Raw genomic sequence first — 24670 nt, 5'->3', positions numbered from 1 at the left:
GCCAGAGTCTCTCTGCTTCCCTTCACCCCAGCCTGGCTAAGAGCCCCTTCCTCCGGGGGCTCCAAGACCCGGTGGATTCACCTTCAGGTCCCCAACACACAGCTCCTTGGAAGAAGATCACAACTGTCAGGATTATAGCCCCATCAAGGACCTGATGACCCTCAGACAAGTTACACACCCAGCCCAACGTGAAGTATGCAGACTTTATTAGCTCTGAGACCCTCTACTGCCCACTAGGTCCCAAAGGTCATCACAGAACCATCAAGGGCAGGGTGGCTGAGGGCTGGAGTTCTGGGCCCTGATGTGTCCACTGCAGAGGAGACTCCCATCTCTAGCTAGTTCACAGGCTCTCCGCAGGAGGTCTTGACCAACCCTGGGGGCTTGGCTGCATCGTGGGGGAGAGTTCTGAGGTGAGAGGTGACTGGACTCTGCACAGAGCCAGGCTCTCACACAGAAAAGATCAGAAACGTCTCCTTTCTTTCTTAAGCTCTCTGTCCTGGTAGCTACCTCCACGCCTGAGGCTCATCCACCCTCCACCAGCCCTGCTGTCTAAACAGAGCCCTGGAGGAGACTGGGGGAAGTCACGAGCCTCTTCACCTGCACCGTCTGGGGTCACCTGGATTGGCAGTTTGTAGCTACTCTAGGTGAAGGGCTAGTTTAGAGGCTGTCTGCCTCCCCCACATCCTTAACTATCACCTTACCCACATTCAGCTCCTTCATAGTGCTTTTTTTTTTAATCTTGGGGCACAGTGGCTCTAGCTCCTTGCAAACCCAGGATCTGAGCCATGTCTCTGGAACTCCAACTGCTTGGGCACAGAGCTGAGGTGTTCAGGGAGGGAGGGGAAGCGGGGCCCACAGACAAGCCCCTGTACCTCCAAGGGACACAGAGGGGAGGCCAGGGGTGAGGGGAGCCCCTCGGGCTGCTTCTGTTCCGAGGACAGTGTCAGAGTTCTGTCCATTTCCATGGCAGAGGGGGGCATCCTAGAGGAAGAGTTCCTGAGCTCCGGCCTCCATTCATCCGTGTCACCATAGCTGGGCATCTGGGGGGTCAAGAAAGAGGGGGGCAAGCAGGGTGGGGAGCCTCCCCAGGCCACCCTGACTTCGGCGTTGGGAACCAGCAGGAGATGTATTCTGCTGCCCCCGCCCCCAGTGTGGAGTCCATGGTTACAGTCTGGACTCCGCTACCACCTGTCCAGGCTGCCTGTTGTCACTCAGACCATAAGAGAGGACAGCAGAAGTCACAGCTGCCCTCAGGCCACAAAGGCCCTGGGCTGGATGACCACTGAGACCAAGGTAAGGGTGGGGGAAGTCATGCAGCCGCCGCCAGGCAAGCCCCTGGGGGTCCCCTCCACTGCTCACCTGTGCCAGGGGTGGGTCACCCCGGGGCAGCTGGGTTCCTGGACTCTGAGTCGCTGAGCTTGCAGGGAACAAGGCCAGGTCATTGGAGGCAGAGGCTCCCAAGACGTAGCCAGTGTGGTCCTGGGGAAGGGGCTGCCGAAGGAGCTTCAGGATGTGGCTGAGGTCTGAAGACATGCGGGACTCCAGCCTGCCAGGCAGAACCCCACAGTCAGGGTCAGGGTCAGGGTTGGTAAGACCAGTTTAGGGCCTTAGGGCAGCCATCAGCTGTGTAGGCTGCAGGCTGTCCCTGCTGGATGAAGCTATTTCCCCGCTACAGTCTACATGCGTGAGTGCTAGGTCATCAGTCACATCCAACTCTTTGTGACCGCATGGACTGTAGCCCGCCAGGCTCCTCTGTCCATGGGATTTCCAGGCAAGAATACTGGAGTGGGTTGCCATTTCCTTCTCCAGGGGAATCTTCCCGACCCAGGGACTGAATCCGGGTCTCCTGCATTGCAGGCAGACCAATGTCTGAGCCACCAGGGAATCCCCTACAATCTACAGCCTCCACCCAAATGCCCCTTAGTACATTCCTGACTCTGATAATCACAGTGATTAGGCAGCTGCGCGCATCATTTAGTCCTCAGAGTGAAGTTTTTTTAGGGGGGGAGGGTAGGTACCAAATTACTTAATTTGAAGGAACGGTACTAAGGAAAGAACTTAAGTAGATGTTTCAGTACAACTTATAGAACAGGTGAAGGTAACCCAAACACGCCTGTGCTGCCTTGGTAACCAGAGAACTCCCCCCACCCCCACCCCACAGCTACAAAAACCAGCCTAATGCTCAGCTCTCCTTATCACTGTTTCTCAGAGGGTGCTTGTGAAAGAGACATTCTGCCCTCATCATGAAGCTTCGACACAGGTATTCTGGTTACCCCCACTTCACAAAAGGGTAAACCAAGGCTCAGAGTGGTTGTTACTTATACACAGTATCGCTGCTAAGTTACCAAGCCAGAATTTGAACCCAGGACTGTGTTGCCCCTAAGCCCTCACTCTGCCACACAGCCCTGACATCCACAGGCCACAACCCCTTTCCAAGGGCTCATGGTATTTTTTAAAAAAATATGTAAATATTTATTTATTCGGCTGCGCCGAGTCTTAGTTGTAGCATGCAGGATCTTTAGATGTGGCATGAGAACTCGTAGTTGCAGCATGTGGGATCTAGTTTCCTGACCAGGGATTGAACCCAGGCCCCCCACATTGAGAGCATGGAGTCTTACTTAGTCCCTGGATCACCAAGGAAGTCCTGGGCCCACAGAATTTGTTTCAGCATGAAGTTACACCCCTCTCGGCATGCTCCAGGTTTGCTGGGACAAGCCATCCAAAGAATTGTCCTCAGTAAGAGGGCTGGGGAGGTCTGCAGCTAAAAGGGGCTGGCCATTCTCAAACCATTGGGTTTCCCCTGTGGTTCAGCTGGTAAAGAATCCACCTGCAATGCGAGCGACCTGGGTTCAATCCCTGGGTGGGGAAGATCCCCTGGAGAAGGGAACAGCTACCACTCCAGTATTTTCTTGCCTGGGTCGCAAAGAGTCAGACACAACTGAGTGACTTTCACTTTCAGGTTTTTGCTTTCATTCTCAAACCCACGGAACACCCAGCGATGTCCCCGAGGCACCAGGAGGGGGCGCCCGTACCTAGCCTGCCCCAGGCCTGCCCTCCGTGGCTGCCCCATCCCTGCCCACAGGTCACCCACCTGTTCATCTGGGCCTGAAGCTGCTCTAGCCTGGAGCCTAGCTCCCGAGGCCAGCAGTCTGAGTCTCCCTGAGGGTTTGGGGGGCTCTGACTTGGCCTGGGGGGCACTTGCTGCAGCAACTCAGGCCAGAGGCCAGATGCGTCTGAGATGCTCATGGAAGGGGCTGCACCTGCAGGGGGTGGAGAGGGAAGCTTGAGCCAAGGTCCAGCTGGTTCCATAGGGTGGGCCTTCTCGAGCAGAGCCCGGGCCCCGTTCCCTACCTGCTATGGGAACACGGGGTGGGAGGAGTGGATCTCCTTCCCTGGGTGTCCTGCCCCCATAGAGGCCTGGCTTCTAGGACCCAAAAGGCTGTAGCCCTGGCAGTAGGGGTGGGCCCCAGCCTGGGGGGGCTGGCCAGGTGGGGATGTCAGCCCCGGCCTCATTGTCCAGGGAGCTGCCGCCCAGAGGGGCCCATAGTACCTTGATGGGCCGGTATCCACCCCTGACAGCAGCCCTCACTCAGGCTCCGAGGACACGGGGGAGGGGTGCAGGGGCCTCCGGTGCTGAGCCTGGGGAGGTCTCTCCTAGGAGAGGCAGGATGGGGAGGACCTGCCAAGGGCCAGGAGGCTGGGCAGGGCTTTCGGGCCCGGGAGGGGCAGGCTCTGGCGGGGGCCGATTTTGCTCACCTGACTGGTTGTTACTGAGGAAGAAGCCCTGGTGGTCTTGACTGCCTGGAGCCTGTTGGGGTGATGACTGGAGACCACCGCCTGCCTTGTGGGGAACAAGAGCATCAAGTAATGGGGGCCACAGCCGGGACCGGGCCTCTCTCCCCTCCCCCACCCCCATGGCAACTAGGTGAGGGTGGCTGCAGGCAGCTGGGCCCCCCCAGCGTGCTCCCGGCAGCTCCTCTCCAGCGTGGACTGGCAGGGGATGCCCAGGGGCTTAGGGCCGGGCAGACCCCAAGGAGTCCTGCGAGAGGCTGCCTTGAGCAGCAAGGTGGGGGTGGGGGAGGCAGGGGAGCTGTTCTCCTTCCATTTCCTCAGGACCCTGGGACCCGCGATGTGATAATTCCCCCTGAGGGGTGGAAGTCTGGAAGTCCCAATCCTTTCAGGGGTGCCCTCATCCATGCCCTTGGCAGCCTACCCCCCTGCTAATAGGACTTGGGGGCACCCGGGGGTTGCAGATGTCCCAGGCCATGGACACCACAACCCTCTTGCTCAAGTGTCCAGCCACTGCGCACTTGGGCCACCTCATGCCTCCTAGTAGCTGGGCACCCCCTGCCCCCCGCCCCCCACCAAGGCAGAGTCCTCACAAGAGGCCTCCTAGACAGGCCAGGCAGGAAGAGGAGAGCCTGGGGAGGGGAGGACAGCATAGGGCAGGGTGGGGAGGGCCGTCTGGAGCAGGTAAACCTGCCTCAGCTCCACCTCCAGACGCTGGGTGCGGGGTTGGGCCAGCGGAACCCTCCGCCTGAGGCCAGGGCTGGGGGCTCAGTGCCCGGGCCTCGGCCATTGTGGCCCCTGCCAGGCGCACCTGTCCCCCTCCTTCCCACTAGCTGGTTCCCGACCCTCCCCAGCACACAGACCCTTCTGGGCACTTCCACTCTGTGCTGGCTGTCCCACATCTTGGCCACCCTGAGCTCCACAGATATTTGGTCTCACTGCACACCCTTGAGACTGCCTTGGTTCTTCACTATGGAGCTCTTGGGAGTTCCCTGGTGGCCTAGTGGTTAGGATTCTGGGCCCAGGGTCAATCCCTGATCAAGGAACCGAAATCCCACAAGCTGCTTGCTGAGGCCAAAAGAAAAGAAAAAAACTATTTAGCTCTTTCTTCTTTTTTTTTCCTTCTTCTTTTTGAGTTATTATAATCTCCTCCACTGAGTGATAAATTTGAGAGGAGAGATTGCTCTATCACTGCTTACACCTCTGGGACCTGGACTGTGAGCTCGTGGATGGCAGATACTGCTGCCCGCCCCCACTGCCCCCCTAGCAGCTTAGAAGGATGTGGTGGGAAAAGCCTGAGCTATGGAGATGCACAAACTTGAGTCCCATTTTGGCTGCACCACTGAATATATGATTTACTGTGTGACTGTGTGGCTTTAGACATTTGTCTGCTAGGACCCTCAGTTTCCCCATCTGCAAAATGGGGATAATAACACCACCTGCAGGAAGACTAAATGAGATCATGTAGAAGGAGCCCAGTGCTTACCACATAGTTGGTGCTCCGTAATTGGTAGCTATCTTCATACTTAGCATTATGTTGGCCATGGGAGGCACAGAAGTGATTATGACAAAGGATGAAGAGGGGGGGTTGAAAAGAAGGGAAGTGGTCAGATGGGTCCTCTCCAGCCAAGCAGGCCAAGCGCTCAGCAGGCTGACTGGCCATGGCCCATTACAGGCTGGCCGAGGGCCACCCCCGACCCGGCCCACCCAGCCCAGACTCACGTCCCGCAGGTTGAAGGTGACTTCCAGCTTACTCCAGAAGCTGTCTGCGAAGGCAGGGTACATGTCCAGCACCTCCAGCAGGTCTGCCCGCTGGATCTTGTGCAGGTCACAGTAGGTCAGGGCCCGTACATCTGCGCTGGACTTGCCCGGCCGGGCATGGAGGCTAACGGGCTCTCCAAAGATGTCATTCTTTCCTGCCAGCCAGAGGGGCGGGGGAATCTCCAGGGCCTGGCTCTCTGCTCTCTTCTGAGGAGCCTCCCTGAGGACCTCTTAACCTTGACCTTGCCCAGCTTCAGGGTTTCTGCCAGGCAGGGGCCTGGAACAAGGCTGGACGTGTTGGGTGAGGGCAGGGAGTGTGCAGAGACCCTTGCCACCCCAACCTGTGGGTCCCCTTGCTATCTCCAGGATCCTTGAGACCACCTTCTACCAGAATCTCCTTCCTGTTTCCCACTTGCTTGGGAACTGCCCCTACCACTCCTACCCGGGGAACAGCAGACAGAAGAGACACCAAAGGCTCCCTGCCCAACCTCTTCCTCTCTGGCTGGCCACAGAGCTGCAGAGTGGCAGGGACCAGGGGTCAGGAGCACCCAGCTCCCTGGGACAGCACCTCAGGCTTCTCTCTCTTCCATTCCCACTCCCACTGTGGGGCCAAGTGACTGGCATGGCCCTCTCTGCACCCCGGTGTCCCCATCTCTAAAATGGCCATAACCATATCTGCCCTGGCCGCCCCCGCCCCGGTGGTCCAGAGGGGCAGAGGTGATGCTGGAGGAAGTGCCTCGAAGAGCAAGAGGCACCAGACAGACAGATGCAAGGCGTTAGGATGGACGATGTCACAGGGTGGACCTGGGCTGGATATGGGGACAAGTGGTGGGGGTGCTGGGCCATTCTGGTGCCAGGCACTGTGCTAGCCACAGGATAAAAACATGACTAGGGTTCTGTCCCACCCACAAGGAGCCCCCCCAGATCCCCAACAGACAGATTATAGAACGATCTCTAGAGCCTCAGAACAAGCCAAGAGCAATGGGACTACAGAAGAGGGAGGGGTTCATTCCACCAGGAGTGGCTGGAGGCAGGGAGGGGTCTTACAGAGCTACTGGAGTGGAGGGTGGGCTGTGAGAGTCTAGGAGGACTGGTCTTCCAGGAAAAAGGCAATCGGGTGGAGGAAGCAGGTTGTGGTCTGTGCAGCACAGTCACGGTTCGGGGCAGAGAACCCAGGGCCAGAGTGCCACACACCATGATTATCATGGCCACTTCCCACAGGAAAGTCCAGCCCCCAGCCTGGCCATTCTGCACAAGGAGTGCTAAGTGTTTGCTCAATGATGGCTGGAGGCCAGGACATGGGCCCCCAGGAGAACAGGATAAAAGGTCTTTTACCGAGGAGGGGACTGAGGAGGCTCAGAGAAGGGAGCGACTCTCCAGGGTCACATATGAAACCCAGAAGCTAGAAATCTGGGCAACATTATAAAGTGATGGTTTTCCAGTAGATGAAGGATTATGACCTAATGTCCATTTCTTCTCAGGACAAAATGAGAGTTCATGTCTCTAACTGAAACTTAAATTGGACTGGCTTCTTAATTATTAATAATAATTATATCTCTTCCACCTGGATGGCACTTCTAAACTTGGCTGGGAATGAGGGACGGGCTCATAGAGGAGCTGAGCTTGAGCTCAGCATTGAAGGATGCCTGGGGCCTGCCGGGACGGGCGCGAGGCAGGTGCTCTGAACGGAGTGGCAGCATGTGCAGAGGCACAGGGGTGGGACAGATGGGCAGGTGTAGAGAACTAAGTAGTTTGATGGCTGGAGCATGAACCACCAGGGGGAGGGTGGCAGGACCTAGGGGGGGCCAGAATGTGGAGGGCCGTGCACAGGGGTTGACATTTGTCCCATGGGTCATGAAGAACCACGAAAGGATTTTGAGCAGAAGACTATGCCCAGATGTGAATTTCAGGTCACTGGCAGGTGGAAGATGGAGTCTGGGGTACACCAGATTCAGGCTGCAGGAAAGGAGCTCCTGACATCTGCCCAGGAAGGACATACTAAGGACTGGGCCCAGGCAGGGACAAGGAGACAGGTATAGGACAGAGAGATCTCAATGCAGGGAACAGACAGGATTCTGTGGCTGCCTGGATGGTGGGGGTGGGCCAGGAAAGGAGGAGGGTACTTCCCTGGCTGACTCCCAGGTCTCTGGCCCGGGCAGTGGGAGGTTCACAGTGACGGGGATGCCCATGGAGCTGCCTTTGAGGGAAGATGATGATTTCAGATTGAGATAAGCTGTTTGGTCTGCCTATGGAATGTAAGGATGGCCATATCTGGAGACAAATGGAATTTTCCTCTCTGTGGAGAGACTGGGGCCAGGACAGAGCTCTGGGGGTCCTTGTGGCATAGGTGAGGCTGAGATCACGAGAGCAAGGAGCTGGCCCAGGTGAGGATGTAGTGGAAGAAGAGAGCAAGGGCAGGCCAGAGGGAGAGGACTGGGTGGAGGAGAGCCTGGCCAGGGGAACCAGGGGACGGGGAGGCTGACAGTCTGGTCAGGGTCTTGGGGTGGGCTGAAGGCAGGGGGGAGGCGTGGAAGATAAGAACCACATCAGACAGGTGAGTGACCTGCCCAAGGTGAGTGGCAGAGGCTATGTGGGCCCCCAGTCTATCCCCTGTCCAGAGCTCCTTATCCTTCCTCCAAAGTCCAGCTATCCCTGCAGCTGCAGTGACCACCCTGCCTCTACCTGAGACAAGCCCTTGCCTTCATCACCCCAAGCTTCCTAAGGGCAGGAGAAAGTCGCAGCCTGCCTGGACTTCCCCAGCCCTGGAATCCCTGCTTGTCCACCTACCAGACCTCTCTGAGCCTCAACTTCCCTATCAGGAAAATGGGGCCTGTGGCCAGGGTTGGTGTGAAGGATTCCGTGAGCTGGGCGTCAAGCACCCCCGTGGCACATGCTCAGCACGTGGCAGGTGCCATCAGCGTCCCTGGGAACAGCCTGGTCCAGACAGGACACTTCCCCCACCCCACCCACCCCCAGCCCGGCCCTCCCCGCCCGACCCACCGAGGATGGCCACCACCACATCATCGCGCAGGATCTCGATGGAGCCTCGGGAGATGAAGTAGAGCGTGGACAGCACGTCGCCGAGGTGCACCAGCGTGTCCCCGGGCGGCGCATGCGTCGTCTTGAACTTGACGGCGAGCGCGCGCAGGCAGCCCTTGCTGGCGCCGTGGAAGGCCGGGCAGTGCTGCAGCAGCGCGCGATGCAGGTGCAGGCAGATGTCGGCCTGCAGGCACTCGGGGAAGCCCTTCAGCACCTGCGGGGCGGCGGGGGCGTCCAGCGGGGTGCGGCCAGGGCTGGGGGCTGGGGGAGCGGGAGGTAAGGAGGGTTCTGGGGACGCCCAGTGCCCGCGGGACCTTGCTCTCCCCGCACCGCCCTGCTCCGGGAGCATTCGCCAGAGCTGGGACTTGAGCGAGGTGGGCCGCCCCACCCGGGCCCGAGCGGCAGGGGCTCACCGCGTTCATGTCGATGCCATTGGTGTAGGACCAGGCGTGCTGGAAGTACTCCTCGAGGCGCTGCCGCAGCGGGTTGGGAATCTGGTGAAAGCGGATGAACTCCTTGACCCGCAGCATCTGCGTGTGATAGCGCGCCGTGCCCGAGTACAGGCGCTGGATGATGGCCGACACGTTGCCGAAGATGCTGGCGTACATGAGGGCTGGGGCAGGGCGGCGGGATGCGGGGCTGAGCTCCAGAGCATCTCCGCCAGGTCACAACACCACCCCAAGGCCTGCTCCGGCCGCCCGCACCCTGGGATCCCCCTGCCAGGGACCCCTCTGTCCAGGGCAAAGTCAGAAGTGTCCAGGACGGTGCCAGGGTGTCTGGCGGGGACAAAGACCCCTGGGTTTTCTGCCCTCCTCCTTCCACCCTGTGCCTCTTGGCAGCTTCCGGGGCCCCATAGGCCAAACTCCTGAGAAGAAAGAACTAGGGCAATGGGTTTTTTTAGTTCAGATTTGTTTTCTCTTTCAAGTTGTAAAAATATTATAAAAGGAAAACTCTTGGTCTCTTGTTTTCACCTTTTTTTCCCCCCTTGTTTTTGTTTTTCTGGGCTTTCACATCTCTAAATACTCTGAACATGACAACTTAATCTACGTGTAACATTCCACACTGCCTCTCCTGTTCCTAGGCCGAGTGTCTTGAAAGGCAGGAAGCACAATGTGAGGCCTGACAGTACACAGCCCTGGGAGCTGGTTCTCTGGGAGTCTGTCCCCTGGGCTGGAATTGGGTCTCTCTGTAACCCCTGGCAAGTTAGGATATTCAGTTTCTTGGTCTATAAACAGCTCATACTATGGCCGTCATGGAGTAGTGATGGGAACAAAACAGGGACCTCTGATAAGGACTTAGAAAAGTGCCTGGCAGGGACTTCCCTGGTGGTCCAGGGGCTAAGACTCCATGCTCCTAAAGCAGGGGTCCCCAGTTCGATTCCTGGTCAGGGAACTAGATCCCACATACTGCAACTAAGAGTTCACATGCCTCAACTAAAGACCCTGCATGCTGCAACTAAGACCCGGCACAGCCAAATAAACACATATTGAAAAGAAAAGTGCCTGGCAAGCACTTCATAGATGTGGACCTGTGCTAAGAAGGGCCCTGGGTTTTGGTTTAGTGCTCTGCTCTCACTGTCTTGAAATACTTAATAATATTTTAAACAAAGGGCTCCACACTTTCATTTTGCACGAGGCCCTGAAAAGGAGGCAGTTGGCCCTGATCCCTGATATATATTGAGGGCTATAGATTCTGTATATAGTTAGTGTGAAAGTGTTAGTTACTCAGTCGTATCCGATTCTCTGTGTCCCCATAGACTGTAGCTCGCCAGGCTCCTCTGTCCACAGGATTCTCCAGGCAAGAATACTGGAGTGGGTTGCCATTTCCTTCTCCATTTCCTTCTGCCCAACCCAGGGATCGAACCTGGGTCTCCTGCATTGCGGGCAGATTCCGTCTGAGCCACCACGGAAGCCCACAGTTAGTGTACACACATGCAAAAATTCATTGTGCTGCAAACTTAGGACCTGCCAATCACAGAAATTGTTACTGTGTTATATCTCATTACAAAACTCAACCTGGAATTGGTGGGCAAGGCCCCAGACACTCACAGCCAATGAGCATGACGCAGATGGAGAAGACCTTTTCGGAGTTGGTGTTGGGGGAGACGTTGCCAAAGCCCACGCTGGTGAGGCTGCTGAAGGTGAAGTACAGGGCGGTGACGTACTTGTCCTGCACCGAGGGGCCCGAGGCTGGGTCGCTGCCGTTGTAGCGCTTGCCGAGCTGCGCGCCCAGGCTGTCCAACCAGCCGATCTTAGGCTCCAGGTAGGGCCGCTCCACGTTGCCGATAGCATACCAGATGCAGGCCAGCCAGTGTGCGATGAGCGCAAAGGTGCACATGAGCAGGAAGAGCACGGCCGCCCCGTACTCAGAGTAGCGGTCCAGCTTCCGAGCCACACGCACCAGCCGTAGCAGCCGCGCTGTCTTTAGCAGTCCGATCAAGGTTGTGGTCTGGAGAGGCAGGGAGGGGGCCCCGGAGCTGGGGTCAGCCCTTGAGAGATTGCGCGTAGGACCACATTTATTCCCTTGCGGGTGTGGTCACATAGTCATTCAACAAACACTTATGGAAAGCCTGCTTTGGGCCAGGCTCTCGGCAGTGGGACCCCATGCAGGACCTTAAGGAGCTCTCAGCCTAAAGCTCAAAATAGCTTTATGGTTTGCCAGGACAGAAGTCGAAGGGGAGCACAGAGGAAGGGGAGGAAAAGTCTGCAGCAACAGGGCAGGGAAGGCTTCCTAGAGGAGGTGACACAGGAGCTGAGTCTTGAAAGATGAAGCTGGGTCTCCAGACAGGAGGGAGAGGAAAGGGCATTCCGGGCACAGGGAGCAATATGAGCAAAGGCATGGCCATGAAATGGCACAGTCCACCTGGGGAACCAAAGGTGGTGCTGCAGGTGGGAGCGCAGAGCAGAAGGCGGTGCAGTGGTGAGGAAGGAGCCTGGAAGGTGGGCAGGGGCTGCTGCTGTGGCCACAGGCTCCTCAAAGAGCTTGGCTTTTATCCCAAGCTACTGGGGAGAACTGAAAGCTCTGAAGACTGGACTGAATGAGGGTCAGGGTCAGATAAGTGATCTGAAACTTGCTCTGGCTCCTGTGTGCAAGGGCTGAGGCTGGCAGGTGTGGGGCTGGGGCAGAGGTGGAAGGAAGGCCACTCCGTGTCCAGGCAGGGCCAGTGCAGGTGGAAAGGGTGGGGAGAGGACTTGGGGATAGATTTGCTGGAAGTGGGTGGGTGGGCATGGGAGCATGAAGTCACGATGGATACTCCGTGCTGGACAGGCTAGGTGACTGGTGTGTGACTGGAACACAGGAGGCAAGCTATTTGAGTGGAAAGCTGATTCCAAGGGACTCCCCTGGCGGCCCTGTGATTAAGAATCCACAGTGCAATTCAGGGGACACGGGTTCCATCCTGGTCAGGGAACTAAGGTCCCACATGTTGTGGAGAAACTAAGCCTTCGAGCCACAACTCCTATGCCCAAGAGCCCCAACGAGACAGTCGGTGAGAGTCCGCGCTCCACAGTGAAAGATCTCGCATGATGCAATGACGGTCCCCAGGTGGCAATTAAGATGCGACAGCCAAATAAATAAATGAATGAGTGAATGAATAAATAAATATTAAAACAACAGCAACAAAAAAGCTGATCCCAAGGAGATGGGGCGAAAGGACAGAGTGGGACTAGAAGCTATGAGAACAGCATGAAAATGCCCTCCCGTCAGCTGTGAGAGGCGGAGTGGGCGGAGTGGTGGGGCTGGGGCTGAGGAGGCAGTCAGGCTGCCCTGAGAGGCAGCCTGTGGATTTTCAGGGTAACTATGGTTTAGAAATCAGCAGGACGGGCGGGCCGCATGGGCATGCCCGTCCCAGAAGGGGCAGGGTTCGGGAACAGAGAGAGGGCATCCAGACCTACGGGAAGCCCCAGCTACTCCTCCTCCAGGGCTGGGAGGTGACAGATGTCTGAGGTCCCTCCTTACCACCACCACCTGCTTCGGCAAAGGTGCCCCATGCCAAGTACTCCCCGTACCCAGGGCCGGGGCCCAGGGGACCGCGGCGGGGGCCAGCCTGGACGGGGCTCGCTCACCTCGTCGGAGCCAGTGCGAAAGATGAGTAGGTCGAAGGGGATGGCGGCTACCATGTCGATGAGGAACCAGCCCTTGAAGTAGTGGACGGCAATGCGGCGGGGGTGGCTGACCACCTCGTCGTTGGTGTTGACGTAGGTGGTGCGGAAGTTGATGACGATGTCCACCACAAACATGATGTCCACGATGAGGTCCACCACGGTGAGCGGGCTGCAGGTGTAGCCGCAGTCCCCGCGCTGAGACTCGTCCTGGTCGCTGAGCAGGAAGGCGGCCGAGTAGGGCGTGAAGACGGCCGTGTAGATGACCAGCAGCAGGATGAGCCAGTCCCACACGGCCTTGAAGGGGCTGTAGTGCAGCAGGGTGCCCCGGTGGATTCGAGGGGCCTGCAGCTTATACTCCGGCAGCACGTCCGCTCCCAGGGACAGGACCTGGGTGTGGGGACCGGGCAGAGGTCAGCCGGGTGGCCCCTGGCGGGGAGATGGCTCTGGGAGGGGTGGAGATGCAGGGGTGAGGCCAAGGAAGGGAGATGTGGGAGAGGGTGGGTGGCAGGGCGGTGCAGGGGAGAGGGGATGAGGCAAAGATGGGGGTGTGGCCCGTAGGACACGGACACGTAGTTCATAAGAGGACAGGAGTGCTGGGAGGACGTGAGGAGAGGAGGTGGGGTCCAGAAGAGGGGGGCAGCTCTGTCTCATAGTGACCCCATGTTTGAACTCCCCCATAAACAGGCCAGCCTGGAGTAGGTGAAGACAGGATTGGGGGAGGGGAGAGGGGAGGGCCAGGTTCAGGCCAATTGAGGGGGTGACTAGTCTGTCTGGTGGGTTTGGGAAGTTTCCAGTGGTCAGGTTTCCCATGGGAACAAGTCACCTCCAAAGTAGCCTCTTCATTCCTGAGAGCCCTCTGGGGCCTGGACCAGGGAGGGCCCACCCTGGGGCCAACTCTCAGAGCCTTCCACGGAAGGAATCAAATTTTGGGGGTGTATAGTTAATCTGGACTCTTGACGGGTCTGGGTACTGGTGGCCTTGACTACTTTGCACGTGTCCAAGGAGGGGTTGATCATTACATTCTGAACCCCTTCTGCTCTGAACCCCACCTCTGAGACTTCGGCCAACATACAATCACCAGGGCCCAGCCTAACATGCCCAGGCTCTGACCAGCTGCCCAACACAAGAGACAGCTGGGAGCAGAAGGCTTGCCTTTTGTAGCCAGACCTCCCAGGTTGATCTCGGGTCTGACATTGCTGTCTGTTTGTCTTGGGGCAGGTTTTGTAACTTCTATGAGTCTCAGTTCCCTCACTGGCAGAAGGGGACAACAAAGGACCACAAACACCACGGGGCTGTTGGCTGTACTAAGTAAATGAGCTGGTGCATCATTTTTTTTTTTTTTTTGGTAGTGCCGCGCGTCATGTGGGATCTTAGTTCCCTGACCAGGGATGGAACCTGTGTCCCCTGCCTTGGAAGCTCGGAGTCTTAACCACTGGACTGTCAAGGAAGTCCCAAGCTAGTGCATCTTGATGGTACATGCCATTACACTTGATAATCACGCCTCTCTGCTCATCCAGTGTCAGACACTGCCCTCACAAGGATGGGGCCTGAGAGGTGTCCCATGGATCATCACCCCAGCCCCTCCCTGACAGGATAGGGCCCTGCAGATGGTTCTGGTTTAAGAAAATCTGCAACATAAGGTTCTGGCCCTGCAAGCCAGATCCATTAGCAGATGGGATCACAGTAAGGAAGATCCACCCAAAGGCTGATTTCAACCACACGGTCCCCCATCTGCCGTCCAGACCCCTGGGAGGGGCCACAGTGTCCTCACCCTGCAGGGACCTCCTGCTCAGCCTTGGCCTCAGCTCCTGTTTGGCCTCCCTGGGAAGTTTCCTTTGACCCTGCACAGACCTGACCCAGGTTTTTTTTATTTTCTCCCACCTCCTTGTAAACGCCCTGACGGCACAGTTATCTCCACTGACTCACAGCGGCAGCTCCCTCGTCCGGCATGCCCCTCTCTGAGTCCACGTGGGGGCTCAACTAAGGGGGCTGAATGAGCACTGAGCTTGTGTCGTCATGACCACGTCCACCCCTGGCTGCTCAAGACCAACCAGGCGGAAACAGCAGAACACGCGGAGAGGGAGGGAGGCGGTCAGAACTCGGAGGGTGGGGTCAGAAGAAGTGTCCCCGTCCTAGGGCTTCTAGTCGGGGTGCCACCGCCCCCACCACAGATCTCCGGAGTCTCCTACCGCCTCTGGGGCCAGCTCCCGGGGCCTTCCCAGTGACTCCAGAGCTGTCAGGGCGTGGGAGCCCAGGTATGGGCTCACGGCCCTCTAGGCCCTTTGAGTTCTGGTTGAGGCCCCTGTGACTTCCCTGCTCTGGGCCATGCCAGCCCCTCCCCTGAGCTCTGGCAGGCTCCTCCCCTCCTTAGGGGCAACATGGGGTGGGTTAGTAAAGCCAAGAGGGGCTGGGGTAGGGGGCAGGACAAGTTGGGTGGGGGCAGGTACCAAGCACAACTCTCCAGCCCGACAGCCCCCATCACCCCGTCACCAACCTGAGGGTCCCAGGCGCACAGCTAGGTGGGCTTCCCAGGTCACTGGCCCCCTGTGCCCCGCCTGATGTCCAAGGGCCCAGTCCTACAGCCTGGGGTCTTTTCTGCCCCAGGGCTCTTGCACTTGGTGAGTGGCTGGGTCACAAGGAGTTTCCAGCCCACCTGCTCCAGCACAGAGGGTGCTTCAGGTGAAAGGGGGTGGGAGGCAAAGAGCTGCTCCATCCCCTCAGGGAACAAAGTCCCAGGGGAGCTGGAGGAGTCCCCTGATCTTGCTCTGCACCCCCTTGCTCAGCCCTGGCCTAGGCACCTCTCAGCGTCTCCTAGGGCCAGCACCCTCAATGTCAAATGAGTCCTCAGAGACCATGTGGTCCAAGTCATTCCTCCAGATGGGACCCTGGGGCCCAGACAAGGCACAGGTCTCTTGCCCAAGATCACATAGCAGGCAATGGCAGGGCCCCTGAACCTTGGGCAGTGTTCTCTACACTTCCCTCTGGAGAGGTCAGCTGGGGACTGGGGCATCAGGCCCCAGGAGGAGGGACAGTGTGGTCAGCTGGAACAGAGGACCCAGGGCAGTTTGCCCTGGGCTGGCCAAGGAGGGGCTGAAGGCTTCCTGGCTGTTCCCCAGGGACCCGCGCCAAGGGAGCTGAAGATGCCAGGCTGCCCACCCCGCACCCTGCTGCCTGGACTGTGGAAGCATCCTGTCCTAGGGGCTGGCTGCCACCTCAAAGGCCAGGGGTGGGAGCAGGGCTGGGGCTCCCCACCCTCTTCCCAGTATGGCCCTGACACCTCCTCTCTCTGCTTCTCCTTCTCTGGGACTGGCAGAGCCTTGGGCGGGCCCCAAGGTGTCCTGCGGGTTCCCCCTCCCGGCTCCTCCAGGCCTAGGATGTGGCATTGCTGACCCACCCTCCCCTGGCTCCAGGAGCTGGGGGTCAGGGTGGGAGTCTCAGGGTGGGCCTTCAGGTCTAAGGAATCAGACTCTAGCAGGACAAGAGGCCTGGAGCTCAGACCATACACCAGGGCTGGGCAGGCCGGCTCCCTCTGCTCCCCCAGCCCCGGAGGAGTCCAGAGCCCGGGCCTGAGAAGGGACTGTGGGGCCCAGCACGGCCCCGCCCACCCTGGCCTGCAGGCCGCACCTGGGTGACCTTCTCGGTGACGTTCTGGGTCCGCTCCACGACCTTGTGGGGCGCGATGATCTCAATCTCCGTGGTGGAGCCCGAGCGGTGCTTCTCCAGGTTGAACTCCACAAAGTTGAGTGTGAACTGCGGGATCTGGCTGATGGTCCTGTACTTGACCCTGCCCGCCCCAGGTCCCTGCGCCCCCGGCCTGCCATGAGAACCGTCTGAAACCAAGGCCGGGGTCAGAGCAGTCAGGGCTGGGGACCCGATGCGACACCTGATGCTGCCGCCCACAAACGCCACCTGCCCCCCTCCCCGCTCCTCCCCACCCCTCCCCTCCACCTGCCCCTCCCACGCCCCTCCCACGCCCCGCCCCCTGCTCCCGCCCCTCCCCCCCATCTGCTCCCCTCCTCACCCGAGCCCAGAAAGCTCTGTCGCAGCAGGCGCTGGGACAGGCTGCGGCTCCCCCGCTTGGCCAGGAGCTGCGCCAGGTCCTCGAAGTTGAGGATGAACATGATGACCGCCCCGTCCTCGTTCTTCACGGGCACCACATCCACCAGGCAGCGGAAGCAGGAGGCTGCAAACACCGCAGGAAGGGAGGGTGGGATGTCACCGGAGAGGTCCTCTCCTTCAGGAACCTGGCCTGGGGAAGCTAGGCAGGCGGTTGGGTTAAGGTCAAGTTGAGAGCAGCCGTGGGTGGGGGAGGAGGCCCCCAGAGTGACCAGAGCTGTTGGTGACACTGCCCAGCAGCGCCCCACCCACAGAGCCGAGGTGGAGAAAGCCGCTAAGCTCCTCATTAGGAGATAATGCAGCCTCGGGCCCAAGTCCACACTCGGCCCTCAGCTCGGGGCTTAACCTTGAGGTTTGCTTCTGCTGTAATTAAAGCTGAGCAGATGGGGGTGGATTAAGTGGGGAGGGGAGGTCGGGTCTCCTACCCCCATGTAGCTCTGGCTGGCCCTGGGTTCAGCTCCTGTATTCCTGTTCCCCAAAGATGTCCTGCTCCCCTGATGCTGGAGGGAACTCACTGAGAGCACACCCAGAGCTGGGCACCGAGCCTGCTGGCACTTTAGGCCTCAAGCTCCATGGTGGTGCACGGCGGAGCCCTGGAGGGCATCCTCGGACCCCTGTTCTGCAGGGCCTGGGTTTCTGAGAAACTAACCTGCCAGGGCTGGCTGGGCCATGCATCAGGGAGGGCTGGGGCCATGGAGCGGGGAGCCCTGCGCTCTCATACACAACAGAGGGATGGGGACTTGTCTGGGCCAAGGACACTGGAGTGAGGGCCAGGCTGCGGCTCCAGACCAGGAAGGGGCCTGCGGTCTCAAGGCAGAGGTGCTGGGACTAGGGGTGAGGCAGGTGGGGCACTGGCCTGGGCACTGCAGAGGGAGAGGGAGATAGATGGCAGGGTGGGGGTGGGACAGGCTCTCCTGCCACTCGCCCAGCCATCGCAGGCTGCTCAGACCCAGCCATTGGCCCTTTTGTTCCTCTTTCTCTGCTCCAGGGTCTTGCTGTCTCTCCCATAGGTGAATGGAACAAAACAAGCTGAAACTGCCATGTTCCCTAGAGCCCAGGCAGCAGGCTGGGCGGATGCCTGTGAGCCCCGCTCCACGGCACCCGGTCATCCCATGTCTCTCAGTTCAATGTTGATGGGTGTCAGGTCCAAGGATGCTAAGGGCAGGGGACTTGGGTAAACATGACTAGCAGAAGGCAGATATGTCTATCTTGCTTGCTGGAGGCCAGGACCTGTCCCAGGTGTTGTTAGCTGGGTGAATGAAAGAATGAGTGTAAATGTGAGTGGGTGGGAGGCTATTACTACTTTGGGGTCCATTAGAATCCCTCTTCCCCCAGATCACCCTCTGGTGCTCCCTTCCCTGGGCGCCTTCTCACCCCCTCAGTGCTGGGGTGCAGCCGAGCTGTCCACATCCTCCCTCCCACCTTCCTCCCTGGAGCAAGAATCTCCCGGATCAGATTCCTGGACTCCCAAGCACCAGGCAGCCATCTGCCAGCTGCCGCGCTGGCCCCAGGGGAGACATCCACACCGAGGAGAGGCCGCCCGCTCGCCTCTGAGACCCACTCCTGGGCTTGCGGGGCTGTAGGCCTGCTTCCCAGACCAGAGCCTGGCACTCTCATCAGCCCAGGGCATGGCAAGGCCTGGGTGCTGGGACCCACCCAGGAAGCCTCCTTGGCCAGTGGCCTGAAACACCACCCGCAAGGCCATTCTCTCTTCTCACTCTCTCTGGCACTGCGGAAATCTGGCCTGGTGGGGAGCTGGCAGAGCTGGGCAGGGCTTCCAGGCTCTATGCTTCTGGGGGCTGCCAAGGCCCAGCCTGTACCTACTGATGCTATCTTTGGAAAACTGAGGCTGAGAGTGAACCAAAGACTAGCTCATCAGAGCAGTGAGGGCTGGAGGGCGGCTTCATGTAACACCCCCTGCCCGACCTTCACACTCGCCGCCTGGGGATGATGGAGACAGGAGGATTCGGATGAGATCAGAGCATTCTTTTCCTGATCCCTAAGCTGTCTTGGGCTTCCCTGGTGGCTCAGACAGTAAAGAATCTGCCTGCGATGCTGGAGACCTAGGTTGGATGCCTGGGCTGGGAAGATCCCCTGGAGGAGGGCATGGCAACCTATTCCAGTATTCTTGCCTGGAGAATCCCCATGGTCAGAGGAGCCTGGCAGGCTACAGTCCACGGGGTCGCAAAGAGTCGGACATGACTGAGCGACTAAACACAGCACTCAAGTCCTTGCTCACGAGTGAGTGGGTGTGGGTGACCAGAAGTGGGTGAGTGTGTCACCCTAGGGGGTGCCCGGGAGTGGTAGTGTTCCTGTGCCTCGCCCTGATCCTGGAGGGTGGTCGACAGGCTCTGCTCGCCCTCTCTTGCAGGGCTTTCTCTCGGGGCCACCTCTCTGACCCTGGACAGTGGGCTCGTCTCTCCCCTCGGACAGCGCACTGCTCTCGGCTCTTCCCTGCCTCTTAGATGCGCCCCTTCCTTCAGTTCCTCATAGTCCCCACCCCTCCCCTTGGAGGCTCTCTTGTTGTCTATCACCCCCATCTCTTTGCACCCGCATCCGGCCTGTGGTGAGCCCTCAGGGAAGAGGTGGTGACACAAAGGCCGCCACTAGGAGTGCGGCTGCTCCACCCTGCCTCCCCGCTGGGTGTCTCTGGCATTCATGGTTGAGTGTACATAAGACACTGGGACCTCAGACCTCCACCCATGTCCTTCCTCCTGAACTGGAGCTGAGGACTGGAGGAGCCCCAGGCTCCCTCGAGTCTGGCTTGGAGATTAAGGAACTCTCTGGTTTGGGGTCATCAGAGAAGACAATCCAGCCAAGGCACGCAGGCGGGGCTGGGCCCCTCTGGCAGGTCCCCAGTGAGGGCAGTGGTAGGACTGTTCTCCAGGCCTCCCTCCAGACTCTCATTAGCTCAAGTCTTGTGGCCATCCCCATGCTTCCTAGCTGTTAGGTTCTTAACTTTTCCTAGTGAAGGTAGATGGCAGCAGAGCCAGTTTCTCAGGGGTCTCTGAGCCCTGTCTCATGGGGTAATTTTTGTCAAATGCCCTGGCCTCTTTGAGCCCAGCTTTACACAGATGCGCAATGTGGAGGTGTATGGCCACAGACTCTCTACTTGAACTTGGAGAACTGTCAGTGGTTTACCCCTTTAGAGGAAAAGAGGATTATAAATCAGCTAGAATTCTGTAGGGGGTGAGGGGGTGACTCCTCCTCTAATCAATGGAAGATGGGGGAGAGGAGGTATTGACCTGAGGAAGGAAAAAAAATCACCATTAGGATGCCTTTCAGCAGGACTATAAGAGCCATGTGAATATGATAAAAACAAAACAAAAAAACAATCACGTGGTTAGAGTGGACCAGAAGGTGTACCTAAGTTATTTGAGCATCCCATCCTTCTCTTAGGGGAATGCTGGCCAGAAGGTTCCCCTTTCTGGGTTTCACACCAATTTCAGGCAGGTCCAAGGTGCTCAAGGTCTTGGACTATAATAGGTCAAGGTGGGCTTCCCTAGTGGCTCAGATGGTAAAGAATCTGCCTGCAATGTGGGAGACAGAGGAGCCTGGCAGGCTACAGTCCATGGGTTGCAAAGAGTCGTACACGACTTCGTGACTAAGCACAACGCACAGGTATGTGGCTAACTTTTCATTTTCACCCACAGAAAACCTCTAAGACTAGGTCTCTGGGGCTCCCTCTGACTGCTAGAAGACACCAACAGAGTTCGGAAGATCTGAGGATCTCCGAGGGTCAAGGCTTGACCTTGACCTCGGCCCCCAGCCCAGACACAGTTAGGGTGCTGAGGAGACCCTAAGAGCCCTGAGCTGACATCACTAGGAGTCTATGATCAGTTCTTACCCCTCTCACGCCCAGGTAGGGCTCTGAGGTCAAGGAGAGGGACAGAGGGACCTGTTGTCCTCCGTCATTTCCTCCCGTCCCATCCTGTTCCCCTGGGACCCTTCTCACTCCTTTGACTGTCACCTCCACTCTGCAATGATGTGAGGAGGTGAGGTCACAGCTTTTAAAAATATTTTGACTTCGTTAACCCTGTGAGTGCTCCCAAAGTAAGCCAGGTTCTTCCTAGTCCCCTAATCACTACCCTTGCATTCACATGGGTGGAGGCAGCAGGGGACAGCCAGAGGGACAGCCAGGACCTGCCCAAGAAGCACTTTAAACACCTTAAACACACACACACACGCTCAGGTTTACACGTACATTCATTGCCCACACACACACCAGGCCCCTGTAACCGGGACCGTCAGCACCTTTCAGCCCCAGTCCAAAGGTGCCTGCCCTTTACCTGCACTCCAGGGGCCCTCATGCTTTCTTCCCCAGGGAGGGCCCTCTTCTCGGGCTTCCTTCCCCAAAAGTTCCGCCTCGGAAACACAGAGGCTGTTGGGTTCTTTTCATCCCTCTTGGGATTATTCAGACCAGATATATCTGAGGGAAGAATCCAGAGACTTGGGGTCCAGTCCCAGCTAGGACCCACACAGTAGAATCCTGGCCAAGTTCTTTCTTTTTCTTTGGGCTCAGTTTCTTCATCCATGAAATGAGGGATTAATCTAAGCCAGTGGTTCCTAAACCTGACAGAACAGCTAAACTGCCAGGGAGATTTTTCCAAATACACCTGTTTGGGCCTCACTTCACACACATTTCTGAGTCAGCCCCTCTCTAGGGAAGGTGTGTTTTGGAAAACAAGTTCCAGGTAATTCTGATGCAGAAGCAGGCTGAGGGGGCCACTGATCCAGATGATTTCAAAGGGATTTTGGGGACCCTAGTTCCCACCCATCTCTTTCCTCCCCCCACAGACCCAGTGGAGACACTGAAGTACTGAGAGGAGGGGCTTGAAGGGCTCCAGAATTTCTTATCCTCAGCCCCCTCCCTATGCTTCTGTTCTGTCTGCAGTAGCTTGGGCTGGCAGTAATATCCCAAACTGGACAAACCTCCAGGGCCAGCACAAACTCCGGGTCCTGTCTCCCCAAGGAGCTGGGGTCCCTGAGACAGACCCAGCCCTCTTTTCAAGCCAGCCGCCCCCATGCCTTGCCTGGCCCCAGAGGCCTTGAGGGGGTGACTCCTCCCCTAATCCTCAGAGCAGACGGAGATGAGGAAAGGTTAATTTCCGTCCCAGCTGCCTGACAGCTGGGGCTGACAGTGACAGAGTGGACAGCCAGGAGACCGGGGACACGGGGGAGGGACGATGGTGTGGGAGGCCCTGCATGGGGCCAGGACCAGTTGGTGGCTCAGCCTCGTCCCTGGCCCCTGAAAAGGACCTCGGAAGGCATTGCACCCAGGGTCCAGCACTTTCTCCATACAGCTGAGGAAACAGAGGCCCAGAGAGGAGACAAGATTCATCCAGGCCCTTTGGTCCCCAGGGTCAGTGCCCTTCCCATGACCACTCTGCCTGGACAAGAGAGGGGCCAAGCCTGCCTCGCAGAATCTGTGGCCTGAGGGTGCCTCACCATCCTTGCGGTAGTAGAGGATGTCCACCTTGCACTCCTCGGCGCCCAGCAGGGCCTGCGCCAGGCGGGACATGGCACTGCGTGGGGTGTTGGGGCCTGTGAGGAAGTCACAGGTGCACGGTCTCTGCATCACTTCCACTCGAGAGTAGCCGAAGAGTTCGCAGAAGCCATCGTTGCAGTAAATGATGGCACAGTTCTCCATCTGAGCGTTGGCGATCAGGAACTTACGACCTGGGGCGGGAGGTGGGAGCCCATGGCAACCAGGACCAGGCAGTAGGGAGGGAAAGATCATAGAGACTTGTGGGAGCGGTTGGTGTGTGTGTGCATGGGGGGATTGGATCTGGATGCACGGCAGAGCTGTGATCAAAATGAAGGAAGGGGGAGGTCAGGTCTGAGGAGGGTGGGAAGACCAAGAAGGCCAGAGTCATGGGGTAAGGCCATGGGGCTCCTGGGAGTAATGAGGGGATGGTCAGGAGGGGGAAGCAGGACGGTGACCAGAGAAGTGGGGGAAGGGGAGTCAGGCCTGGGAATTGTGGGAAAACCAGCGCAGTAATGGGGTCAGTGAAGTGGGAGGGAGACCCAAGGCTTCCTGGAGCAGGGAAAGGGATCGGCAAGAAGGAGCAGGGGTGTGACCAGATGCGGCCCGGCCTGGGTGAGCTTCTAGAAAGACCAGAGTGACTTGGTCAGGAGGTGAAAAGGAGGGCGAAAAGGAAACCTCTGGAGGAAGTTGGGGGCAGGGTGGGGGAGTCAGGACGGAAGCATGGCAGGGATACAAGGGGAGGTCAGGGCTTAGAACAGGCAAGAAAACAACTCAGGGGTGAAGCCGGGAGCTGCACTTTGCCCACCGTGCAGCGGAAAGGAGGGTGGCGTTGGAGCTAAAAGTAGGGGCTCGCTGGAGGAGAAAGTGTTTCCCGGACATTGAAGGGAAGGATATGCGTTCGGCATCAGACACCCCCCACCCTGCTCCATTCGAAGTTAGTAAAGGGTCCGGCCACTCCTGCCACCGAACCAGGGCTCCGGATCGTGCCCCAACCCACCGCACACACTCACTCTGGCCCTCGAACTTCCGGATGATGGTGTCCAGGTAAGTGTTTTGGGGCGCGACGTGGCCCCTGCGGACCGGCATCTTTCAGCCGCGGCCTCTGCCCGGAGTCAGCAGCGCCCCGGCTCCCTGCTTCTCCGCCTGTCCTCTGGCTCAGCGGCGTCCGGCTCCGGTGGGCGCCGCCCCCGGGGAGGGCCGCAGGGCTTCGTGCCCCGCCCGCCCGCCTGCGTCTACCCCTCTGCTGCCCTCCCCGGCCCGCCGCTCGCCGCGCGTCCTTCCCTCCGTGGCCGCCCGGGAGCTGTCCGCGCCGCGGTGCTGAAAGGAGCCGCGCGGCAGCGGCGGCGGGGCGGGGTCCGCGGGGCGGGGGCAACTTTTCCGGGACTCCACGGGGCAGGGGCGGGGCCCTGACTCTTCGGGGGCGGAGCTGGGCGGGAGTCCGGCGCCAGGAATCAATCCGGTAGGGCCTCTTTGAGGAGCTTCTGCTCCGTCCCAATGGACTGTGCCCTCGGCCCTCTCAGACCTGCTTCAGGTACCAGGTGGCCAGTCTGGACATTGCCAGGCCGTCTCTCTCAAGTAGGGGAGGAGAGGGGGAGCCGAAGGGGTTGTTAGAGGCCTCAAATGGTCTTCTGCTGAAGGTTTCTTTCCCGATCTGACCACTGGACTGGACTCGGGCAATGGTATGGATAGACCTTTTGCCCATCCTTACCAAGTGCCCTCCGACTGAATCCCAGTGCCCATGCAGAACTCCTAGTGGCAAGCCCATCCAGGACCTGGTACTGGCATTGTAATGCACAAGGAATATGCAATGAGGTGTTTTCTTTAGAGGCCTGAGAGCTCTTAGCATACAGATACTGCTTGGGAGAAGAACAGATTTAAAACCACATATTAGCAAGTGACACTGATAAAAGTGTCTGAGTACTGGTTGAAAATGAATACAATAGAATAAGCAGATGGGGATGGGGTGAGGTTTACTGAAAGAGCCTTCTTGGAGCAGAGTGGGAGAAGGAGACCACTGTTCACTGAGCATCTTGGTGAGCTTGAAGCTTTGCAGAAGGCCCAACAGCCAGTTTGGAGCCAGCCTTGGAGGGCAAGCATTCAATAGGGCATGCACTTTAGGCAAAGGCTGATGATGGAATCAGTGCAAGGGGGCTGAGCTGGGAGGTGGGAGAAAAAGGGAATGACAAAGAAAGACCCTCAGATGCCATTTTGAACATCTAGATTTAACTGATGGACAACCAAGTTGTTAAGCAGTTAGACAGGAAGGAAATATTCCAGTGAAAGAAACTTTACAATGGAGGTCCAAAGAAAGAAACTTTACAATGGCGGGTGGGGGAGGGAGGACGGACATGGAGGTTCAGCGAGAGTTTTGCTG

At 58.2% G+C, this 24670-nt stretch overlaps 1 protein-coding gene across 3 annotated transcripts; it reads right to left on the bottom strand.

Moving 5' to 3' along the window:
* Positions 1 to 204: 204 nt before the first annotated feature.
* Positions 205 to 23440, bottom strand: KCNH6 (potassium voltage-gated channel subfamily H member 6). Of its 3 annotated transcripts, XM_061144321.1 has the most exons (14): positions 23307 to 23440; positions 22257 to 22487; positions 16714 to 16875; positions 16317 to 16522; positions 12654 to 13079; positions 10638 to 11037; positions 9003 to 9202; positions 8551 to 8803; positions 5512 to 5705; positions 5276 to 5314; positions 3757 to 3841; positions 3092 to 3260; positions 1360 to 1546; positions 205 to 1040 (listed from the first exon to the last, which is right to left on the bottom strand). In XM_061144321.1, exons 1-14 carry the CDS (start codon positions 23380 to 23382, stop codon positions 756 to 758), a joined length of 2913 nt encoding a protein of 970 aa, XP_061000304.1. In that variant the 5' UTR covers positions 23383 to 23440; the 3' UTR covers positions 205 to 755. The 3 variants fall into 3 exon arrangements, with proteins under 3 accessions (XP_061000304.1, XP_061000305.1, XP_061000306.1); XM_061144322.1 differs by lacking the exon at positions 5276 to 5314; XM_061144323.1 differs by lacking the exons at positions 205 to 1040; positions 1360 to 1546; positions 5276 to 5314 and having other exon boundaries at positions 3110 to 3260; positions 3757 to 3837.
* Between the last annotated feature and the right edge of the window lie 1230 nt (positions 23441 to 24670).

This window comes from Dama dama, chromosome 5, assembly GCF_033118175.1.
Source record: "Dama dama isolate Ldn47 chromosome 5, ASM3311817v1, whole genome shotgun sequence".
NCBI lineage: Eukaryota > Metazoa > Chordata > Mammalia > Artiodactyla > Cervidae > Dama > Dama dama.
This window is presented reverse-complemented; position numbering and strand designations above follow the sequence as displayed.

Bases quoted from the DNA above. Each gene is read 5' to 3' on its own strand.
- KCNH6 (XM_061144321.1), bottom strand. From the start codon at position 23,382: ATGCCGGTCCGCAGGGGCCACGTCGCGCCCCAAAACACTTACCTGGAC. The intron at 8,804-9,002 runs GTGAGCCCCTGC...GCCGCCCCGCAG, and splicing joins ATGGCATCGACATGAACGCG to GTGCTGAAGGGCTTCCCCGA. The intron at 5,706-8,550 runs GTGGGTCGGGCG...TCTGGCTGGCAG, and splicing joins TGTGGTGGTGGCCATCCTCG to GAAAGAATGACATCTTTGGA.